At 31.1% G+C, this 19,135-nt stretch overlaps 1 protein-coding gene across 50 annotated transcripts in view; it reads right to left on the bottom strand.

The window, feature by feature from the left end:
- LOC145252565 (rho GTPase-activating protein 190-like) overlaps positions 1 to 19,135 on the bottom strand; it is a 793,870-nt gene that overhangs the window by 8,209 nt on the left and 766,526 nt on the right. For 39 of the 50 annotated variants that reach the window (XM_080112152.1, XM_080112143.1, XM_080112148.1 and 36 more), the window contains 4 exons: positions 17,280 to 17,451; positions 15,491 to 15,568; positions 9,833 to 9,964; positions 7,673 to 7,690 (listed from right to left, as the gene is read on the bottom strand). In XM_080112152.1, the coding sequence (XP_079968278.1) occupies positions 7,673 to 7,690; positions 9,833 to 9,964; positions 15,491 to 15,568; positions 17,280 to 17,451 (400 nt within the window). The remainder of the gene's footprint in view (positions 1 to 7,672; positions 7,691 to 9,832; positions 9,965 to 15,490; positions 15,569 to 17,279; positions 17,452 to 19,135) is intronic. The other 11 variants (XM_080112136.1, XM_080112171.1, XM_080112147.1 and 8 more) reach the window with 1 other exon arrangement.

The following is a 19,135-nucleotide window of genomic DNA, read 5'->3' on the forward strand; positions in this document are numbered from 1 at the left end:
TTTCAAGAGTTAAAAAGAGTTAACTGAAAAATCTAACAGTTACCTGCACTTACATCTTTGGATATTTTTTTATGTAAATCTTGTAAATGGATTTAACAATTTAAAATCTAAATCGTTTCCAATTAATACCAAGGACAAAAAAAAAAAATTCGAACAGAGTAAAGAAAGAAACATTTATCTCCCTTGTAATAGAAGTTTATTCTGAGTAAAATTAAACCTCAGAGATTGTCAGGTCAGTGAGATGAATAAAATGGCAGTGGCAGTTGAAAGGCAAATAATTGCAAGCACTTTGGCGCAAGCAGAATGTAGGAAGGAAAGGAAGGATGGAAATCTCCCTACATGAGATGAGAATAGGAAGGAAAGGTAACGAATGGAACAATGTTTTATTTATTTATATATACAAAAAAAAAAACGGGCCCAACTCTAATTAGGCCCGTTTCTTAGTGTTTTGTCCGAATGAAATGAAACTTTGGTTATAACTAGTTTATTATATTCAAAACATTACATCAAAACATTAGGGACTTGGCCTTTTTTCTCCGTTCTACAGCATATGTTCTAGATGGCCCCCATTTAGCTTTTGTTTTATTTTGGGTCACCCTATATATATATGTATATATATATATATATATATATATATATTAATGCAAAGTGTCTGATAAAATCTTAGTTATTTATAACTACAGATCAAAACATTGTCATGCCAGAGTAGAAAAGCCTGTACGTGTTCATATGAATAGCTCTATCTTTTATCAAGTACCATATAAAATCCTGTTGGATATTCTTTGAATTTTATCCTACAAACACATTCGTAACCTGGACTATATATATATATATATATATATATATATATTATTTGACTACTACATATATTATTTTATGTAAATATTTTTGGTATTCACTTTGACAATGATACGTAATGAAAATATATATATGGCAATTAAGCTAGACAGAATTTTCTGTGTTGCATCCTCGCAAGGATTCGTCAGGCTATTGCATTGAATTGATGTTGCTTCGTGTTTCTATATACCCTCGTCGTACTGGATTTGCTAGTCAGCCAATCAGATTCTTAGTTATTCACACACGCATTTACTGTAGTCAATAAGCATGTGTGCACCTGTTTCCCCCCTGTTGCTTCAGCAAGGATTTTTTTTTTCATTTTCTCTGCTGGAGTTCTCTCCCCTTAATCTTACATCTCTCACTTTCCACACACACACACACACACACACACACACACACACACCGGATATAAGAGACTAGGAACCCCTGATATAAGAGAGATTTTCTCTGGTCCCAAATTAGAGCCTCTGTTAATGTACATTATAACCCGGATATAAGAGAGTTGTAGGGACCAAAGAAGTCTATTATATCCAGGTTACACTGTATATATAAATCTGTATCCCTGTCTGTTCACAATAACGTCATTATTGTGTGTGTGTGTGTGTATATATATATATATATATATATATATATATATATATATATATATATATAGAGAGAGAGAGAGAGAGAGAGAGATATGTTATGATGCCATGTATGGGGAAGGGGGATGAAAGATTCCTCCGGCAACACCGAGCAGCCTGCTAGTAATATATACATTAAATTAAAATATCATTTGAAAAAACAAAAAAAAGGAAAAACATATTTTCAAATATTGACTATGTTTTTCTTCAAATCAGTAATCTTGACAAATATTTGAAATAAAGACAAAGTATTGATGAATATATAAACTTTTTCCAATTTTCTATTTTCATTTTCTATATATATATATATATATATATATATATATATATATATATGCTATTTCTTTTGCTTTTTGGTGGTCTCTTCCCATAAGAGATTCAAATCTTGTTCTGAATTTCCGGTGGGGCGATGGAAACATTGACTAAGACGTCACTTTTTTTTTCACCTTTTTTTCCTTCGCATTACGGGCTCAAGCCTACCTGCCACTTTTGTTTTTTTTTTTGAACACCTCTGCCTACTGTTGTTTTGACCCCCCCCCTTGCTACTACCACTTTTTTCGTAGCACAAAATCATTGATTTAATACCAATCAATGTATCAATTTTGCTCTTAACTTGGATTTATAGTTGCTATTTCTTTTGACGAGTTAAGAGCAAAATAAATTCATTGATTGATATAATTAAATGAATGATTTTGCGCTATGAAACAGTTACTGCCAAGAATTGTAAATGTCAATATAATTAAAGGAATAAATTGTAAGATGGTGAACATCATGAAATTTGGAACAAACTTTTGTTATTTGTTTGTTATATGCTCAGTAATTACATTGAGCTTCATAAATTAAGGATTAGTATATACTAACGGGGTTGCCAGAGTGTTTGAAAAAAAAAAAAAAAAAAAAAAAAAATTGGGGAAAGGAGGTAGGATCACACCCGAAGCTTTGAGGCAAAAGCAAAAAAAAAAAAAAAAAGCACGAAGGTAGGGGAATAAGAATGGATGAAATTTAATGAACAGGTGTGCTAATTTGATGAGGTCAAACCATAGGGGAATGAAATCCTGCACTCAACTTTGGCTGTGAGGCAGCTTTTTGGTTTTGTTTCCCAAGATGTTGGGGAGGGGGTGGGGGGAGCTTCCCTTAAAAAAAAGGGGAGTGTCCAAATGAATAGTAATTGTCTGATATAAACAGTTTTCACCACATTATTTCAACAAACACGCGACACAATGAAATAGCGCAAATTTTATAAAAGTTGATCAAAATAAATCTAGACATGACATCCCATTGCAAATTGTAGATATTACGATCTAGGGGTTATATAAACAGTTCTAAGACATAGTAACCCGCCCGGAGAACTCCGGCGAAAAAAGCCTTTGCAGGACATACAAAAATATGCGTGTTGCTTTTGCCTTTTATATATATATATATACTAGCGGGAGTACCTGGCATTTTCCAGGTGTTTGGAGGTGTGTATGTTGGGGGGGGGGGTTAGATCAAAACAACCCTGTTTAAAAAAAAAAACGTTGGCTGGGTGTTTGGAGATGTAAAAGAAAAAAAAAAGTTTTAGTAGGAAGGTAGGATTGAACCCCGAAGTCTTGACGCGAAGGTGGAAACGAAAGGGAAAAAACCCCACACACCTAACCATCTTGGCCACGAGGGGAGAGGAAGTGAAAAGGGTCTTAATTTAACGTTTATAAAGTGAAATTGACAGGTGCGAGAAAGTTAAGTCACGTGATGTTTGACCTTATTACGGTCAAACTAAGTTTGGCGCTGCAAGCCAGTTTCTGTTTCTCCCCGCCCCAGCATTCGCATTTTTTACGCGGCGGTCGAAAAAATATCTTGAAAACAGCGCATAAAAGTCGGGCAAATTAATGATAAATGCGACCCCCGGTCATAATTGGTAGATATTATTATCTATGGAGGTATATAAAAAGTTTTAAGAAGGAGTGACCCGACCGAGAAGCCTATCGAAAAAAGCCTTTGGCGGACATACAGAAAAAAATGCACACACACACTAACACACATTTTCGCTTTTATATATATAGATAAAAAAGTGAAATATCAAGGAAAATATAACTGTATAGTTAAATATTCAAAAATTTATAAAGAATCAGAATCTGGAATTTAGTACGGAATCGGGAAAAATATTGGAATCATCCCATCACTAATATATATATATATATATATATATATATATATATATATTGTTTTTTTAAACTTAAAGTTTTTAACCTTGAAAACTATTTAAAAAGATTTTAATTCTCTATTGGAAAATTATTTTGTCAGTAAAGTCATTCAATCCCCTGCAATAACTGAATAAACTTGCTTTCTTGAATTCATAATAGTCCTAAATTTTCAGGGATCATTAGTTGTTTACTATGAAACACGCTTTTGGAGATTTTAAAACCAAAACAATGTATTAAATCATGTTTCCTCAACAGCTTTGATCAAACACCACCTCACTTTAACAAAAGAACAAAAAAAAGTTCCAGATATTTTTTTTTTTTTATATCAGATTAATTGAGCTAACCTATTTATATTGTAAAAAAAAAAAAAATCTCCCTGATCTGTGTCTATATACACGCACACAGAAACAGATTTTATAATTTTACATTTGTATGCATCCAAGTACCTGTACATGTAATTGGAAACTATTTGCGTATATATGTGTATATAATGTGCACATACATGCATCTACAGTGAATAGTGGGTCGATATATGAGTGCATTAAAAGGATAGTGTGTACCATATACGTATACGATTGGACGTCTGTGTGTGGGGATTTATACAATTCTAAATACAGTGCTCAACTGTAAACAACCACTGTAATCTAACAAGTGATGACTGTTTACACGGCAACACATGACACATTTGAACATGGGAGATCTTTTTGCAAATACCAAACAAAGAAAGCACAAATACAACACCAATCTTCCAGCACCGTCAGACGCAGAGCCTTGCTCATTTAACGGTTTTGCTAGACAATAAGATTTCGCGCTTAATAAACCATCTACATATCTGCTAATTATACACTATATCTCTAAATGGCCAGAGATCTATGAAAACTTCAACAAAGATTAAATGTAAGTGATGAATAAAAGAAATTACATGAAAATCAACCATTGTTTTCATGTAGCACCACAGTTGCAACTTCTCAAGCTATAACAAGGGTTAATTTTAAGCAAAAGCAGATGCAATCTTAAAATATTTGAATACTACCACCAGCAGGTGCAGCATAAACAAATTACTGACTTTGCAACATTCAGAACTATCAGTTGTCCAATAAACTAGTCTTGCAGTGGCACAATTATCAAGTTCCACACTTGTGATTCTGTCTGGATTAAATTTATGTAAAAATAACAATTTGATGGCATCCTACACAAATTTTGCGATTTTGTCCAGTGTTGGACCATCAGTTGCTAACAAATGCTAGAAAATCGGTGTTGCATTGGCACTACAATATATTGTCTATGTAAAAAGATGAAAATAGATAAGTAGTTGTTCTATGGATCCACTGGTAATGGAGATTTGATATCTGTCTGAATCTGTAACTATACTATTACTTCTACTTTTTTATTTTTTCATGGAAATAGCTCAAGATAAGGTATGGAGCCATTTGTTATTAAAAAAAACACTTCCGGGTCAAAAACTATCCAATATAAGTCTTATATGGATAGATTGCTAGAAAACAGCAATTCTTTCCCCTTTGTCAAAAACGTCAGTAATGAAACGTTAGGATTAAAGGACAAATTAAAGGAAGCAAGAGTTACAAAGCTGGCGAAAGTAAATCTAAGGTCCATTTTCTACTCTCCACCTTACATTGCTCTATTAATCTGATATTAAACTATCGGCACTTGTACAGTATGGAACACAGATGAAAATCTCAGTTCCAAATAAATTAACAAAAAAAAACTCTTTGATATACTTACGTATCAAGCAAAAATAGGCATCTACACCAAAAAATTAGAAAAAAAAAATATTGAGTAGAAATTTAATTAAAAATGAAAATCAGTTTTGTCATATTTTCTCGACCCACCATTGATAAGAGTGGAATGCAGATGGGAGATAAGTCAGTCTGTCATTTAACTAAGTAACAATGAATGGTTGATTGGCAAAGTATGATAAAACTTTTTTTTTTTTTTTTTAATCAAAATTCATTTTCTTCTCATTTTTGGCGAGACTACTTATTTTTGCCAGACACACAAATATATTGGAGAATTTTTACTTGGAATGCAATTTTCATCTGTGCAATATACTGTAAAAGTACTATACTATTTTCCGTGCAATTCAGTTTAAAGTACAATGTTTCAATGCAGGGATGGGATAGTTTGATATCTGTTATGTTGTCATGAGACCATCCTCTCAAGAATTATCTCCTCCTCTTTTTAGTATAATATCTGTTTTGTGGCTATTATACCATAATTCCAGGCATTACCTTCATGTTTGTGTGTGTGTGTGTGTATATATGTAGGGGGGAAAATTAGTATCAGTTCTGTCATCATGAGACAATCTTCCCAGGAATTACTTTCTCCATTTTTGATACTAGCAAAATATGTTTGCTAGTTGTATGTACGAATGATAGTTTTTTTCTATTTTGTTTTTTTTTTGGCTGTTGTAATGTTGGAAATTTACTAAATTTTTCAACAATGAAATATGTTTATGCATGCATATTATGGTAAATTGCTCAGCAGAAGTAGGCCTTGATTATTTTTGTTTTAATGAATTGATTGACTGATTGGTTTTAACTACATGTTCACCTGTCTAGAATAATTTTATGCTAAAAGTTGAACTATGAAGAGCAGTAAATTATATTGTTTTTTATTTATTTATTTATTTTTTTTGAATGGACTGTTCTTGATGTTTGCAGGAAAACAAATCGTTTTGCATGGACAGATGCATGAAGTAAAAAATTATATATTTTTTTCAAGAAGAACAAAGTGCCATCATTGCGTCATTTTCAAATATGTCTTTAACGTTACTTGCACGGTTTATATTTTAAACAATATTTCCAATAATCTTTTATAACATGCAAATAAAAGATTGTATATAATTGATATGTTGGATACAAGATTAAGCTACCTGGAATGCACTAAAATCATTTTAATTTTTAAATTTAGAGGCTGGAAACATTTTGCAACAGGAAAATTTTACAGACAGGAAATATTTTGCAGTGGGAAAATTTTACAGACGAGAAATATTTTGCAGTGGGAAAAATTTAGAAGCTAGAAATATTTGGCAGTGGGAAAAATTTAGAAGCTAGAAATATTTGGCAGTGGGAAAAATTTAGAGGCTGGAAATATTTTGCAGTAGGAAAAATTTGGATGCCAAAGATATTTTGCAGTGGGAAAATTTTAGAGGTCAAAATATTTTGCAGTGGGAAAATTTTAGAGGCTAGAAATATTTTGCAGTGGGAAAATTTTAGAGGCTAGAAATATTTTGCAGTGGGAAAATTTTAGAGGCTAGAAATATTTTGCAGTGGGGAAAATTTTAGAGGCTAGAAATATTTTGCAGTGGGGAAAATTTTAGAGGCTAGAAATATTTTGCAGTGGGAAAATTTTAGAGGTTAGAAATATTTTGTAGTGGGAAAATTTTAGAGGCTAGAAATATTTTGCAGTGGGAAAATTTTAGAGGCTAGAAATATTTTGCAGTGGGAAAATTTTAGAGGCTAGAAATATTTTGCAGTGGGAAAATTTTAGAGGCTAGAAATATTTTGCAGTGGGAAAATTTTAGAGGCTAGAAATATTTTGCAGTGGGAAAATTTTAGAGGCTAGAAATATTTTGCAATGGGAAAATTTTAGAGGCTAGAAATATTTTGCAGTTGCAAAAATTTAGAAGCTGAAATATTTTGCAGTGGAAAAAATTTAAAAGCCAAAATATTTTGCAGTGGGAAAAATTTAGAGGCTAAACATATTTTAAAGTCGGCTTTACTTAGGCTGTTTTCCAAAACTTTTGTGAATAAGAAATTAAAAATTAAATTCAGTAGCATTTCTAAATGTTTTTATTATACATGAATTACATTGGAATCTGAATGCTACAGCATGTGCGTACACGTCTACAGACCAAGAAACGACTAAAAAGTCCTACCGAGAGTTTATTTTATGACCTTGAAAATCAGAAAAGGTCAAAAGAAATGTGTTGTTAACTAAGACAAGAGAAAGAAAAAAGTGAAGGAAATGACTGAGTGAGAGTGTGAGAGAGAGTGAGTGAGAGATGATTACCTGCTCCTTCTTTTCCTTCTGTAGCATGAAAAGGAAAAAAACAATGGCAGAAAAAACAAACAATTATATTGAAATCCTTGTTTTGGCAGAGACAACAAAACAAACAAGACTGGGATGCTTTGTTAAAGTTAAATTTATTTATAGAGTTGAGGTCAGATTAGAAGAAACAAAAAAAGATAATGCATGAATTAGAAGCTATTTGTGTCAAGCATTCTTCAAAATGGATGTGAAATTAGATGAGTGGTTAAGGGGCAGACTGTAGGATAGACATGCCAGGTTCAATTCTGTCAATGTATTTTTTGAAACTGAATATTAACCTTTTGAAAAATAAATATGGAATTATTTCTTATAACAAAGTTAATTAATGTAAACATTATGTAAACAGGTGAATTTTTATTGGAAAATAAAATTGTGTACAATTAATCTAACAATATTTATTGAGTTGTCTTTCTTAGATTTGTTTTACGGCATATCGATTTCTTTATATATTCAACTATTTATTCGTGATGTTTGGTTTGGTTGTTCTTTATACAATACATCAATCCTCTCCAGGTTATTTAAAGCAGAAACCAGTAATTTTGGAAAAAAGTTTTTATGCTTCAAGTTTCTTATATCTTAAAAATATTTATAATATGTAGGTCAATTGTTTTATAGAGAAAAAAAAAATGTTTTTGTTTTGAATTTTGCAGAACATGATTAAGTTTTGCAAAGAGAAAAAAAACAATAACATCAATGTTTAGTGCATTTTAGGTCAGGAAGCCAGTAGTACCAGAACCCTCTGCATGAGGTTGCAGTCAGCAAATTCGAGACTCCACCAATAGGGCTATCCTAACAAGTACTACCACTCTGGGCCAAAGTGGACCTGGGAACAGTGGCAACTCCACATTCTCCATAACCCCCATTTGGGGATTATGGAGAATGTGGAGCCCCACTGAATATCTTCTAAGTTATACCCAAAACCATGTATTGGGTCATGACTAGGGCTATGTATGACAAGAGGATATTCTTTTCATAATTTTGACACTCGAGTATATATCAGTTAATATCTTATATGTTTTTGACTCTCGAGTATATATCAGTTAATATCATATGATTTTAGATAGAGTGATGTGGTTCTCAATTGATAAGAGTGTCTGTGTCGGATATATACTTGAGAGTCAAAACAATAAGAATATTTTATTGTCATAGCCTAGTCATGACATTAGTTGACTCAAAAAAAAAATAAAAATAAAAAAAATAAAAAAAGTTGATATGCCATAAACCAAACTTTAATGCATTCAGTTATATACTGCGTTTAACAAGAAAAAATTGACTCAATATATTAACAATCAACAACTTTGTTTTCACATCCATTTTACGACAACTATTGGATATCCGATTAATTTCTCATGATTTACTGTGTAAATTTTCTTTCATAATCGTTTATAAAAAATATACAAGAATTAATTTGAAAGAATGGTTTAGAAATTTTTACAATATTCAAATCTATATAAGTGTACTAAAACCAGTTGGAGAATTGTTCAGAAAACTAGATTATATTAAATTTGATAAAAAAACTTGCACTATAATGTGAAAGAATTTATAAAATAAACTACAATTTGAAATAATTTACTAAAAAAAATCATTACATTTGCAAAAAATTTAAAAACTACACTCCGATTTAAAAAATTATTAAAAACTACACGACAATTTAAAATATTATTAAAAACTACACTACAATTTTTAAAAATTTATTAAAAACTACACTACAATTTAAAGATTCTTTTTTATAAACTACACTACAATTTTAAAAAAATTATTAAAAACTACACTACATTTTAAAGAATTGTTTATAAAGTTGCACTACAATGTTTTTTTACAGAACTGACTAAAAAAATACACAATTTTAAAGAATTGTCTATAAAATTACATCATACATTTAAAAGAATTAAACTTCACAAACATCAACTTGTATTAAAATACTGATTCCAATAAATTTGAACAAAAGTTGGATTATGCTTTTAAAAATTAAACTAGAATTTAACAAAATTAATTTCTAAAATCTTAATTTTGAGAAAATTAATGTCAAGAAAACATATTTTGGCTTAATAGAGAAAATACATTGATAACATATTCTCTTACTTTAATTAATAGGAGTGAAATGTGACAGTTTAAACTCACCTGACGCTTCTGTCAACTCATTTATGAGAGATGAAGGCAACAAAGCTTCCATGAGGTCATTGAAAAAACCTTTCAGGGCAGTGGCTACAGCATTCACTTGAATGTCTAAAGTCTGGATATCCACACACGGATCTAAATGACAAACACAAATAAATATTAGTAAAAATACTCAGAATTTAATCTTAGCATGGTCCCTGGCTTTGGTAGAGACCATCTTTGAGTGTCTTTTTGCATAGTTAAGGACCACACAGACATTTCATATGAATTGGGGTGTAAAAAGTTTTAGCAAAGGAAAAAAATGAACAAATATATATATATATATATATATATATATATATATATATATATATATCCCATTGACTGATAGGAAGGGGCGCGGTGGATACTAGAAAGCTGATTGGCTAACTAGAAATCCTCAACATATATAAAAACAAGAAGCAACCACAGAATTCGCGCATAAGCCTGACGAATCCTAGAGTGGATGAAACGCAGAATATTCAGTGTAGCTTAATCGCCATATATATTTTATAAATTACTAACTAGCTCTACCTACGTATTGAGCACTTTTGAAGTAAATACTTAAAGTTCACGCATAAATCTATACTTTCGTATATTAGGTTTATGTGAGTAAATGAAGTAATTATACTTAGCTCCTAAAACAGTCGAGCACTCTCAAAAGAATTTATTTCACCACATTTAAACAGATCCTTTGTTCGATAAAATGCATGCCCATTGGCTGATAGGAAGGGGCGCGGTTGATACTAGAAAGCTGATTGGCTAACTAGAAATCCTCAACATATATAAAAACAAGAAGCAACCACAGAATTTGTGCATAAGCCTGACGAATCCTATAGTGGATGAAACGCAGAATATTCAGTGTAGCTTAATCGCCATATATATTTTATAAATTACTAATTATTATAGTAAAAAAAATAATTATATATATATATATAGTCTTTGAAGTTTTTAACCTTTAAAACTATACAAAAAATATTTTTTATCATTCGTTAGAAAACCATCTAGTCAGTAAGTCATTTAATCACCTGCAATCACTGCATCAACTCGCTCTCGAATTTACTATAATACCAATAATTTATTTTTCAAGGGATCATCAGTTGTTTACCATGAAACACTGTTTCGGGGATTTAAAAACAAAACAGTATATTACATCATGGCTCCCCAGCAGTGTTGATCAAATACCACCACCCTTAATCTTAGGAAGAAGACATGTTATAAACATTTGATCGAATTTCCTATTCTTAATTGCAATTACTAACCTTTTCATACTATAAAAATGAATTTCTGTGCGATTCATCAATTTCCACATTTAAAATGGATACATTTTTTAATTTTTTACTTTATCAGTCTTGTATTTATAAGATTAGGATTAATCCATTTAACTACTTATAACCCCCACTATGATTAGTATTTAGTATATTTACATTCTTATTTAAAATTAGATGTATAAAGGTTAAAAATATTTTTACATATATTCATTTTTTTTTTTTTTTAAATAGATATATATATATATATATATATATATATACACGGTAGCTTCCTTCAGTCTTGACAGACTATGGATACCCACTGTGAGGGTGCCTGCACATAAAATTTTTGTGCACTCTCCAACCACACCTTTGCTGGGTTAACATTGTTAAATACCAGTGGTAAGTGGAGTATATGTTCAGGACGACTGGAAACAATGCCAAGATAAGCGGAAAGCACATACAGCGCCTACAATTCCCAAATGGTCACCCATCTGGTACTAGCCAGGCTCAACGCTGCTTAACTTGGGTGATCTGACAAGAACCGGTGTGTCAATGTGATTACGCCGTACACACAAACATATATATATATATATATATATATATATATATATAAATAAATAAATAAATGGGTCTAACAGATTGGGGTCCTACGATAATGGGAACTGAGTAGGTTAACTAGATAAATACGGAAGTTAACCACCTAAGCTTAAGGAATTTTAGAATAGTTTTGAAACAAATAGCAAATAGCCACCTTATTTTTTACATTGCATGTGTGTGTGGTAACTAACCAGGTGTTTTTTTTTTTATTCTTTAACTCAATAAACCCCTTGTTTTCTTTTTCAACAAATAGACTGCTTGTTTTTTTGGGGTTTTTTTTCTCCCTGGACCCCTATTTTTCATGTTGTATCTGTGCTCAACTATTCCATTGGGATAGAGATATCACAGCATCAAATTTATGTACACATTATACAGTAATACCTCGATCGCCTAATGTTTCTGTAGTCAAACAACTGTGTTCAAACCAAAAGTTGGAGACTTTCTTGCCTTGGTAGTCAAACGAAATTTCGGAGTTTGAACTGCTGGCTTCGAATCTAAGCAAGCAATGCTGTTCTTCAGTTTGTGATTCATACAGATCAGATCAGCGGTTTGGTGCGTGGTATTTTTGAAGCTTAGTGTAATGACCCATCCCCACTCCGACAACGTTGCCATACGAGTCAGAACTTTGCGATGAGAGTTATTTTTAGAACGGTGTCATGACAACCCGTTTAACTGTCTACATCGCGCCCGAGTTATGTTTAGCACAGCAGTGTGCTAACAAAACCCTACAATCCGATTGGTTGACCCCTTTTAGCAGAGGACAACATTGGGCCACAAGGTGTCCATAAAGTCAAGAAAAATATCAGTTGAGATCAGGGCTTTAATGTTACATGAACGAAGCAGACTTACTTCATGATAACACCCATTAATTGTGCAAAACATTAAAAAAAAAAAAAAAGATTACGATTATGTCCTTCTGTTTTGATGGAAGCATATTCCCCTTCCAAGCAGTAAACTCTCCATCCCTCTCTGTCTCTATTCATCCATCCACTTGCACCATCATTGAAAGGTAAGAAATATAAACAGTTTAACTGGAATTACATTCTCTTACTGCATGTATATAGTATACTATTGTAATCATCTTTATATACGCTTGTTGGTGATTTCCCGTGCAATTAAACGTATAAAATCCTCACAGTTTGCAGATAAAAATGGATTTTTTAAACTCTGGAACCAATTAACTCTATTTCAGTTAATTTTAAGAGGAAATATAATTTCGGTTGTCGAACATATAGGTGTTCAACAAATTTCTAGAAGGAATTAAAGTCGAGCACCAAGTTACTATTACATAATCATCAATGTGGGTATTTACAAAATACACTGTTTCCTAGTCACCAGGTGACAAGTGCTACCTAAAACAGTTTTGTAACAGAGAAATTAAGAAAAATGCAATTTAATGACAAAACATTATTTTTATTTTTTTAAATAGAAATAAAAGTTACTTTTCCATACACTGATCTAAAATGACAAGCAGAAATAAATATAAAAAAATATTCAGTGTTTAATTCTTTGAAAGTAAGAACACCATGAAATGATTCCAGAATATATTACAACATTAACTGACAAGCATTTATGTTTAATTCCTGAATTCTTTTAGATAAAGATTAATAATTTGTATTATTTGGACTGCTATTCTCATCTTAAGTGTTATTCCCACAACATTTCAGTCAATGTAATCTCCAACATTCTTCAGGTGTAACTTGTTGAACTCCGGAATCTTTTTGTCATAACAGATAAAATAGAAAATAAAAATTCTGGTTCTTATTTAGAATACAACTTAAAAAAAAAAAATAAATAAAAAAAATACAGAAATTATAGACACATCTTAATAATATACGTATCCATCATGAAACAAAGATGTCATATTCCAAAAATTATGTAAATTGATCGAGTATCTCTCTCTCTCTCTCTATATATATATATATATAAAATATCATTTTATGAACTGTATGATAAAACCTTTATTTTTGACAACTAGACACTGCACCAAACATCATGGGAAGTAAGACAATTTTTTTTTAAAGTATTGTTTAAATCTTCCTGATGAAAGCTTTTCGATAAGCCGAAAATTAGAAATTTTGAATATATATTTAAAAAAATATTTTGTGTCTGATCCTTTAACCGTCAGGTTTTGAATTTCATTTTCACCGTGCTTCTTAACAGTGGATTTCTATTAATTTTAATACATATGCATGATCTAACGCTAATACACTGAACTGGATGATACAACCTCTTTGACAACTACAGATTGCACCAAACACCTTCATGGCAACAAAGAAAAAGGAAAAAAAAAAGTATTGTCTAAACCTTCCGAAAGAAGCATTTTGTTTAAGCCAAAAATCAGAAATTTTAAATAGATATTTATTTAAAAAATAAAAATGATGCACCTGTCTGATCTTTTGACAGTCATGTTTAAAAAAAAAAAAAAAAAAATTGCTTTGCTTCATAATAAAATTTGATTTTCTTGGTTAAAAAAAATAGACAAAACTACTTGATCAATTTACGTGATTTTCAAAATATGACATTTTCATTCCATGACGATTACATGTTAAGTCAAATTCTAAAAAATTCAATTCTAAGTTAAACTCCTCTAAAGGTTGAAGGTTAATGTGAGTAATACAGGGTATCCAAAAAAGTCACTGAAAGGTTTTGAACTTTAATAGATTCTTTATTTTTTATATCTTTCTGTAATTTTAACGCAATTTGATGAAGACATTGGGAAATTTAAAAAAAAAAGAAGAAAAATTCAAACAATCTTTGTTTATAAAAAATAATATCTTTTAAATGTTGCCCATTTTCAACTTCGCATATTTGTGCTCCTTCCAAAGCATTATTCATGACAGATTGAAGAATCTTTGAATTGCAATTTAACTCCCTTATTTTGTTCATGACGTTTTTCTTCAATTCTTGCAGGATTTGGGGGTTTGTTAACATAAACTCTTTAAGATATCCCCATAAGAAAAAGTCATATCCCAAGTTGTGTGGGATGTTGTTGAATCAATGTTTTAGGATGCTGTTTCACACTATCTCGCACTCTTTTCCTATTTTCATTTACAATGACATTTCCAGGTCTGCCAGCTCACACAAGATCAAGTACAGCTCCTTGGTTTTCAAATCAGCACATAATGTTTAAAATTGTGTTGTGAGAAATAGCCCAATATTTCTTACACGAAAATGCTGTCGATAAGCTCTTTGAGTTAAAACAATTGAGCCCTGATTTTGGTAAAACAATTTCACAACTTGCATACATTGTTCAATGTTATGCGTATACATAACTAATTTCCAAAATATTATCTATAAAATATCCGAAATAGAGAAAAAAAAAAAAATCATTAAAAAGGTAAAATGACAAAGATTTTCAACCCTTCAGCAACTTTTTGGACACTCTGTACTAGGAGTACAATTGCGAATTACTTAAGACTTCTGCTTGATCATCGTTGACAGAAAAGAGAGCATGCTACGCTTGTGGATCAGATTTCTGTTTGAAATTTTGTGCAGATTCCAAAGTTTAATAGAAAGATTCTCGAGTTTGACAAGATAAATCTGAAGAAGATCAGAGGTTACATCGACTGAAACGTTTTGAGATAAAAAGGTCTGAAGAATCCAAATAATACAAAAAGATATTCTACTTCAAAAGGCTTTGTCTGTTGTTTTTAATCAGTTATGAAATAAACAGTTATGAAATAAATAGTTTCAATGTTCAAAACTAAATAGGTTAGACGTTATCAATCTTGTTATATTTGTAGATGAAATTAAATTATATTATAAAAATTAAAAAAAAAAAATGGTTTACCTTCATGAAATTTAGTGAGTAGCAAATCTACTTGGGCACGGTTTCCTGGGACTCGATAGATACCTTCTGCAGTTAGTCCTAAAGAAAAACATATAAGGATGAAATGTCATCGGAAGAAGTAAGACCAGAATAATCCACATAAATAAAACAGTAGATGTATGCATGTGAAAATATTTAACAGATAAACTCTTAAACTACTGGTCACATGACACTGAAATTAACAGAAAATAGTAATCATACACCAAGAATGGTTTATAACAAGTAAAATCTTTGGATGGATAAATAGTGTGTACGGAAATATATCAGCAAGTTTAAATGCAAAAACTTTGTTTTAATTTGCTGACATGTTTCTATTACTTTTGCGCATGCACAAATTCATTCATAGCTTGAAATGGTTTAATTTTAAATCTTTCTTATTTGTCGATAGCTCAAATGGTAGAGAACAGAACTGGAGTGTTAAATGTTTTGGTTTTGATTCTAGCTGATGGCACCTAAATCATTTATTTTTTTTAACTTTTGAAATCAGTACTATATATATATATATTCAATAGAGAATTTGCTCTGTAATAATAAATACAATACATGAATTAAAATATATTTGAACATATTTTATGACTGGGCAAGACCTAGCACCCCCACCTTCACTAGTAACATAATTATAAAACATTGTTTTAATTAGAAAAAAGAAATATCAGACAAAATATTTGTTGAAATCCTTGTGAGATGGAAAATACTTCACAGAAAAAAAATTAGAAAACCAAAGATAAACTGAAAGAATCTACTTTTAAAAAAAATGATAATTTGCTACATACAATAACAGATAGAAACCTGCAGTTTCATCCTTATACCATTATTAGAATATAATGATAGCATTTATCATTTACACGCATCTCTACTATGTGGTCTGGGACCATAAAAAAAAAATAAAAAAAATAGAAGAGGTTAAAAATGTGTGTACCATCTTTATAAAAACGTAAAAATATTTATATCTTTATATTAAAATATCTCTTCACTCGTCTCTCTATCCCTCTCCCCTACCTCTCTTTAGCCCCTGCCCAGCCCATTCCTCTCTTAACGTATTGAAAAATTAAAAATGCAAATCAATCACCCCTCTTTTATATAACATTGGAAATGGCAGAAAAACCGATTTCCTTCCCCTCACACACACCTACCCACTGTCAATACCTGGCCCAGTTGACCTGCCTCCCTTTTTTTTTTTCTAAATTTTGAATATTACTCATATAGGGAAATACCAATCAAGAATGCACCAACTTTGTGGGTGTTTGTTTTGTAGTTATTTTTGCTTTTAACTAGATCCACACACATACAGACAACTTTCCTTCATATGATAGACTAGTAGCCCCTATGCAGTGTTGCCCTAGAGCGTTTATTTACTTTCATTTGTCTTTTTTTTATTTTTAAATTGCGTATTTTAGAGCATCTTTGTTTCTTTTAAACTTTTAAATATATAAATAAGAACTACAGGTACCAAGTCATCATGCAGACTAATAAAGTGGTGTGCTGATTATATGACAAATGCAGGAAGGGAGAAACTGGCCGCAAATATTTTGTTTTATATGAGAAGAGAATGGAATGATATATTAATCAGGCATTCATTTTATTATTTAGTAGTGGATTTTTTACTTCACCTCATTTCACGGCGTTAAATTTTTTTTTTTAATTATAATTATGTATTTATTTTTTTAAATTCATTTAAAATTACTTGTATATATATAAAAAAAAAAAAAATGAACAAATGCCCAGGTAGACATTCTGTTATTTCACATACCTTCTTCCTCAATAAACTGTACACATTTTTCTACAAATAAAGGAACTTTTGGAAACCTTTGGGACATTTTATAATCTTCCAATACGGACCCGCTTTGTGAAGCGCTGGAAACTTTACCATCTTTTTTCTTGATTTTCTTCTGCAACTTTTGTTGCTCTTTCAGTTTTTTCTCCTAAACAGAAAAGAAAAATAGAAAAAAAATCATTCACAGAAATATCATATATATAAATTTAGGAAACTGTTGAGATTACTGGACTAAACAGTTTTTTCAAAAAATTTGAATAAAATTAATGTATAGGCAGTACATATTTTATTTGTTCTACATGATATGTCGCTACAAATTCATAAGCATATTTCTCACTGAAATATATATTAATATATATAATTATATTATATTATTATATATTTTTATACATAATTATATATATATATATATATATATATATATATATATAACATCTATTATAAATAATTATTTTTATACCTACAGACATTAATGTTATATGCTTTCGTAATCATCAGTGCAGGAAGGAAATACATATAAAGATTATGACATGATGCACATTTGGGAGTTAAAATCAATTCAGCATTATGTAAGAAAAAAAAAAACCTTGTGCACCTCAAGCTTTCTTAAATCTTTATAATTGGTGACTAATTAGTTGAACTAAAGCATGTATCTGGAGAGAGTATATTTGAAATAGACAAATAGCAGTTGATGTCAAATAACAGTGGTGTACAGAGGTGCTCTGCTTTTACGATGAACTAAGGAAATATTAATGGAAAGTTTCTAGGGGTCTATTCTGTGAAATATCACCAGATTGGAGGAAGTTGGTAGGCAGATTGGCATCCTGAATCTTTAGAAAAAGTGAACCCCAAGATGGTTATGCAATTAAAATTCAACTGTTACATATTTGAGAGAGCTTTGAGTCATTCAAGGCTGTGGTAAGTGATTCAGGGTCAGATGGTCAAGTGTGATGAGTGTGTGAACAGAGAAAACAAACTGAGGTTAAAAAAACGTATTCATATTTACATATACGTAAGATCATTAAGGTTGAGTAACACTGAGTTTGGTCAGTACTAGACTGGTGACCATTGAGAAAATTCCAGGCATTGGAGATGGATGGGCACTACTGGACTTCATCAACCCAAGCTATGTCCGATATCTTAATATCATGCAATGCCTCTATGATGAATAAAAGGAATTATGGAACCGTTTTCAAGGTTGTACTCTCTTTTTGCTTACTGTGTCATGACAACTAAAATTTAAATAAAAATAACCAGTTTCCGTAACTATTCCTCTGTGTTAATTTAAAATTAACAGCAACCAAAGGAGTTTTCTTTCAATCAACAAAGAGAAATCAGCATTGCTTTAGTAGACCTTCAACTCTACAAGTAAAAGATAGAGACGCTAGACAATAATCATGCAATACAACATGGGTAGATTGTTTTACTGCTTCAGAAAGTATTTCATTCTTAAAGCAATACTCAATTTGTATAAAGTCAAATTCATCCTAAGATAGAGTACTGTCACCACATCTGAGGGAGTCCCACTTAGAAAATCCTTTCCTGCCTTGGTAGAGTACAAAATTGATTTCGAAATTTAATATGATTAGGATCCTCTTTTCTCTACAACCCCCCCCCCTCTTAGAAAAGAGACTGCTGGTCTCTCTACTCCATTAATATTTTCAGGTTTGACGGAGCTCTAATCTCAGGTAACCCCCCTATAAAACATTCACAACAAAAACTCATCTAACTACAACCACTGCAAGTCATTTTTCTTTCTCCCTCTGTGTACCTAAAACTAAATGGAGCTCCCATGAGCAAGATTTCTTTCCAAGAACTACCTGTCTGTAGAA

Source organism: Euprymna scolopes, chromosome 29 (genome assembly GCF_053919585.1).
Source record: "Euprymna scolopes isolate OS-2025 chromosome 29, ASM5391958v1, whole genome shotgun sequence".
Lineage (NCBI taxonomy): Eukaryota > Metazoa > Mollusca > Cephalopoda > Sepiida > Sepiolidae > Euprymna > Euprymna scolopes.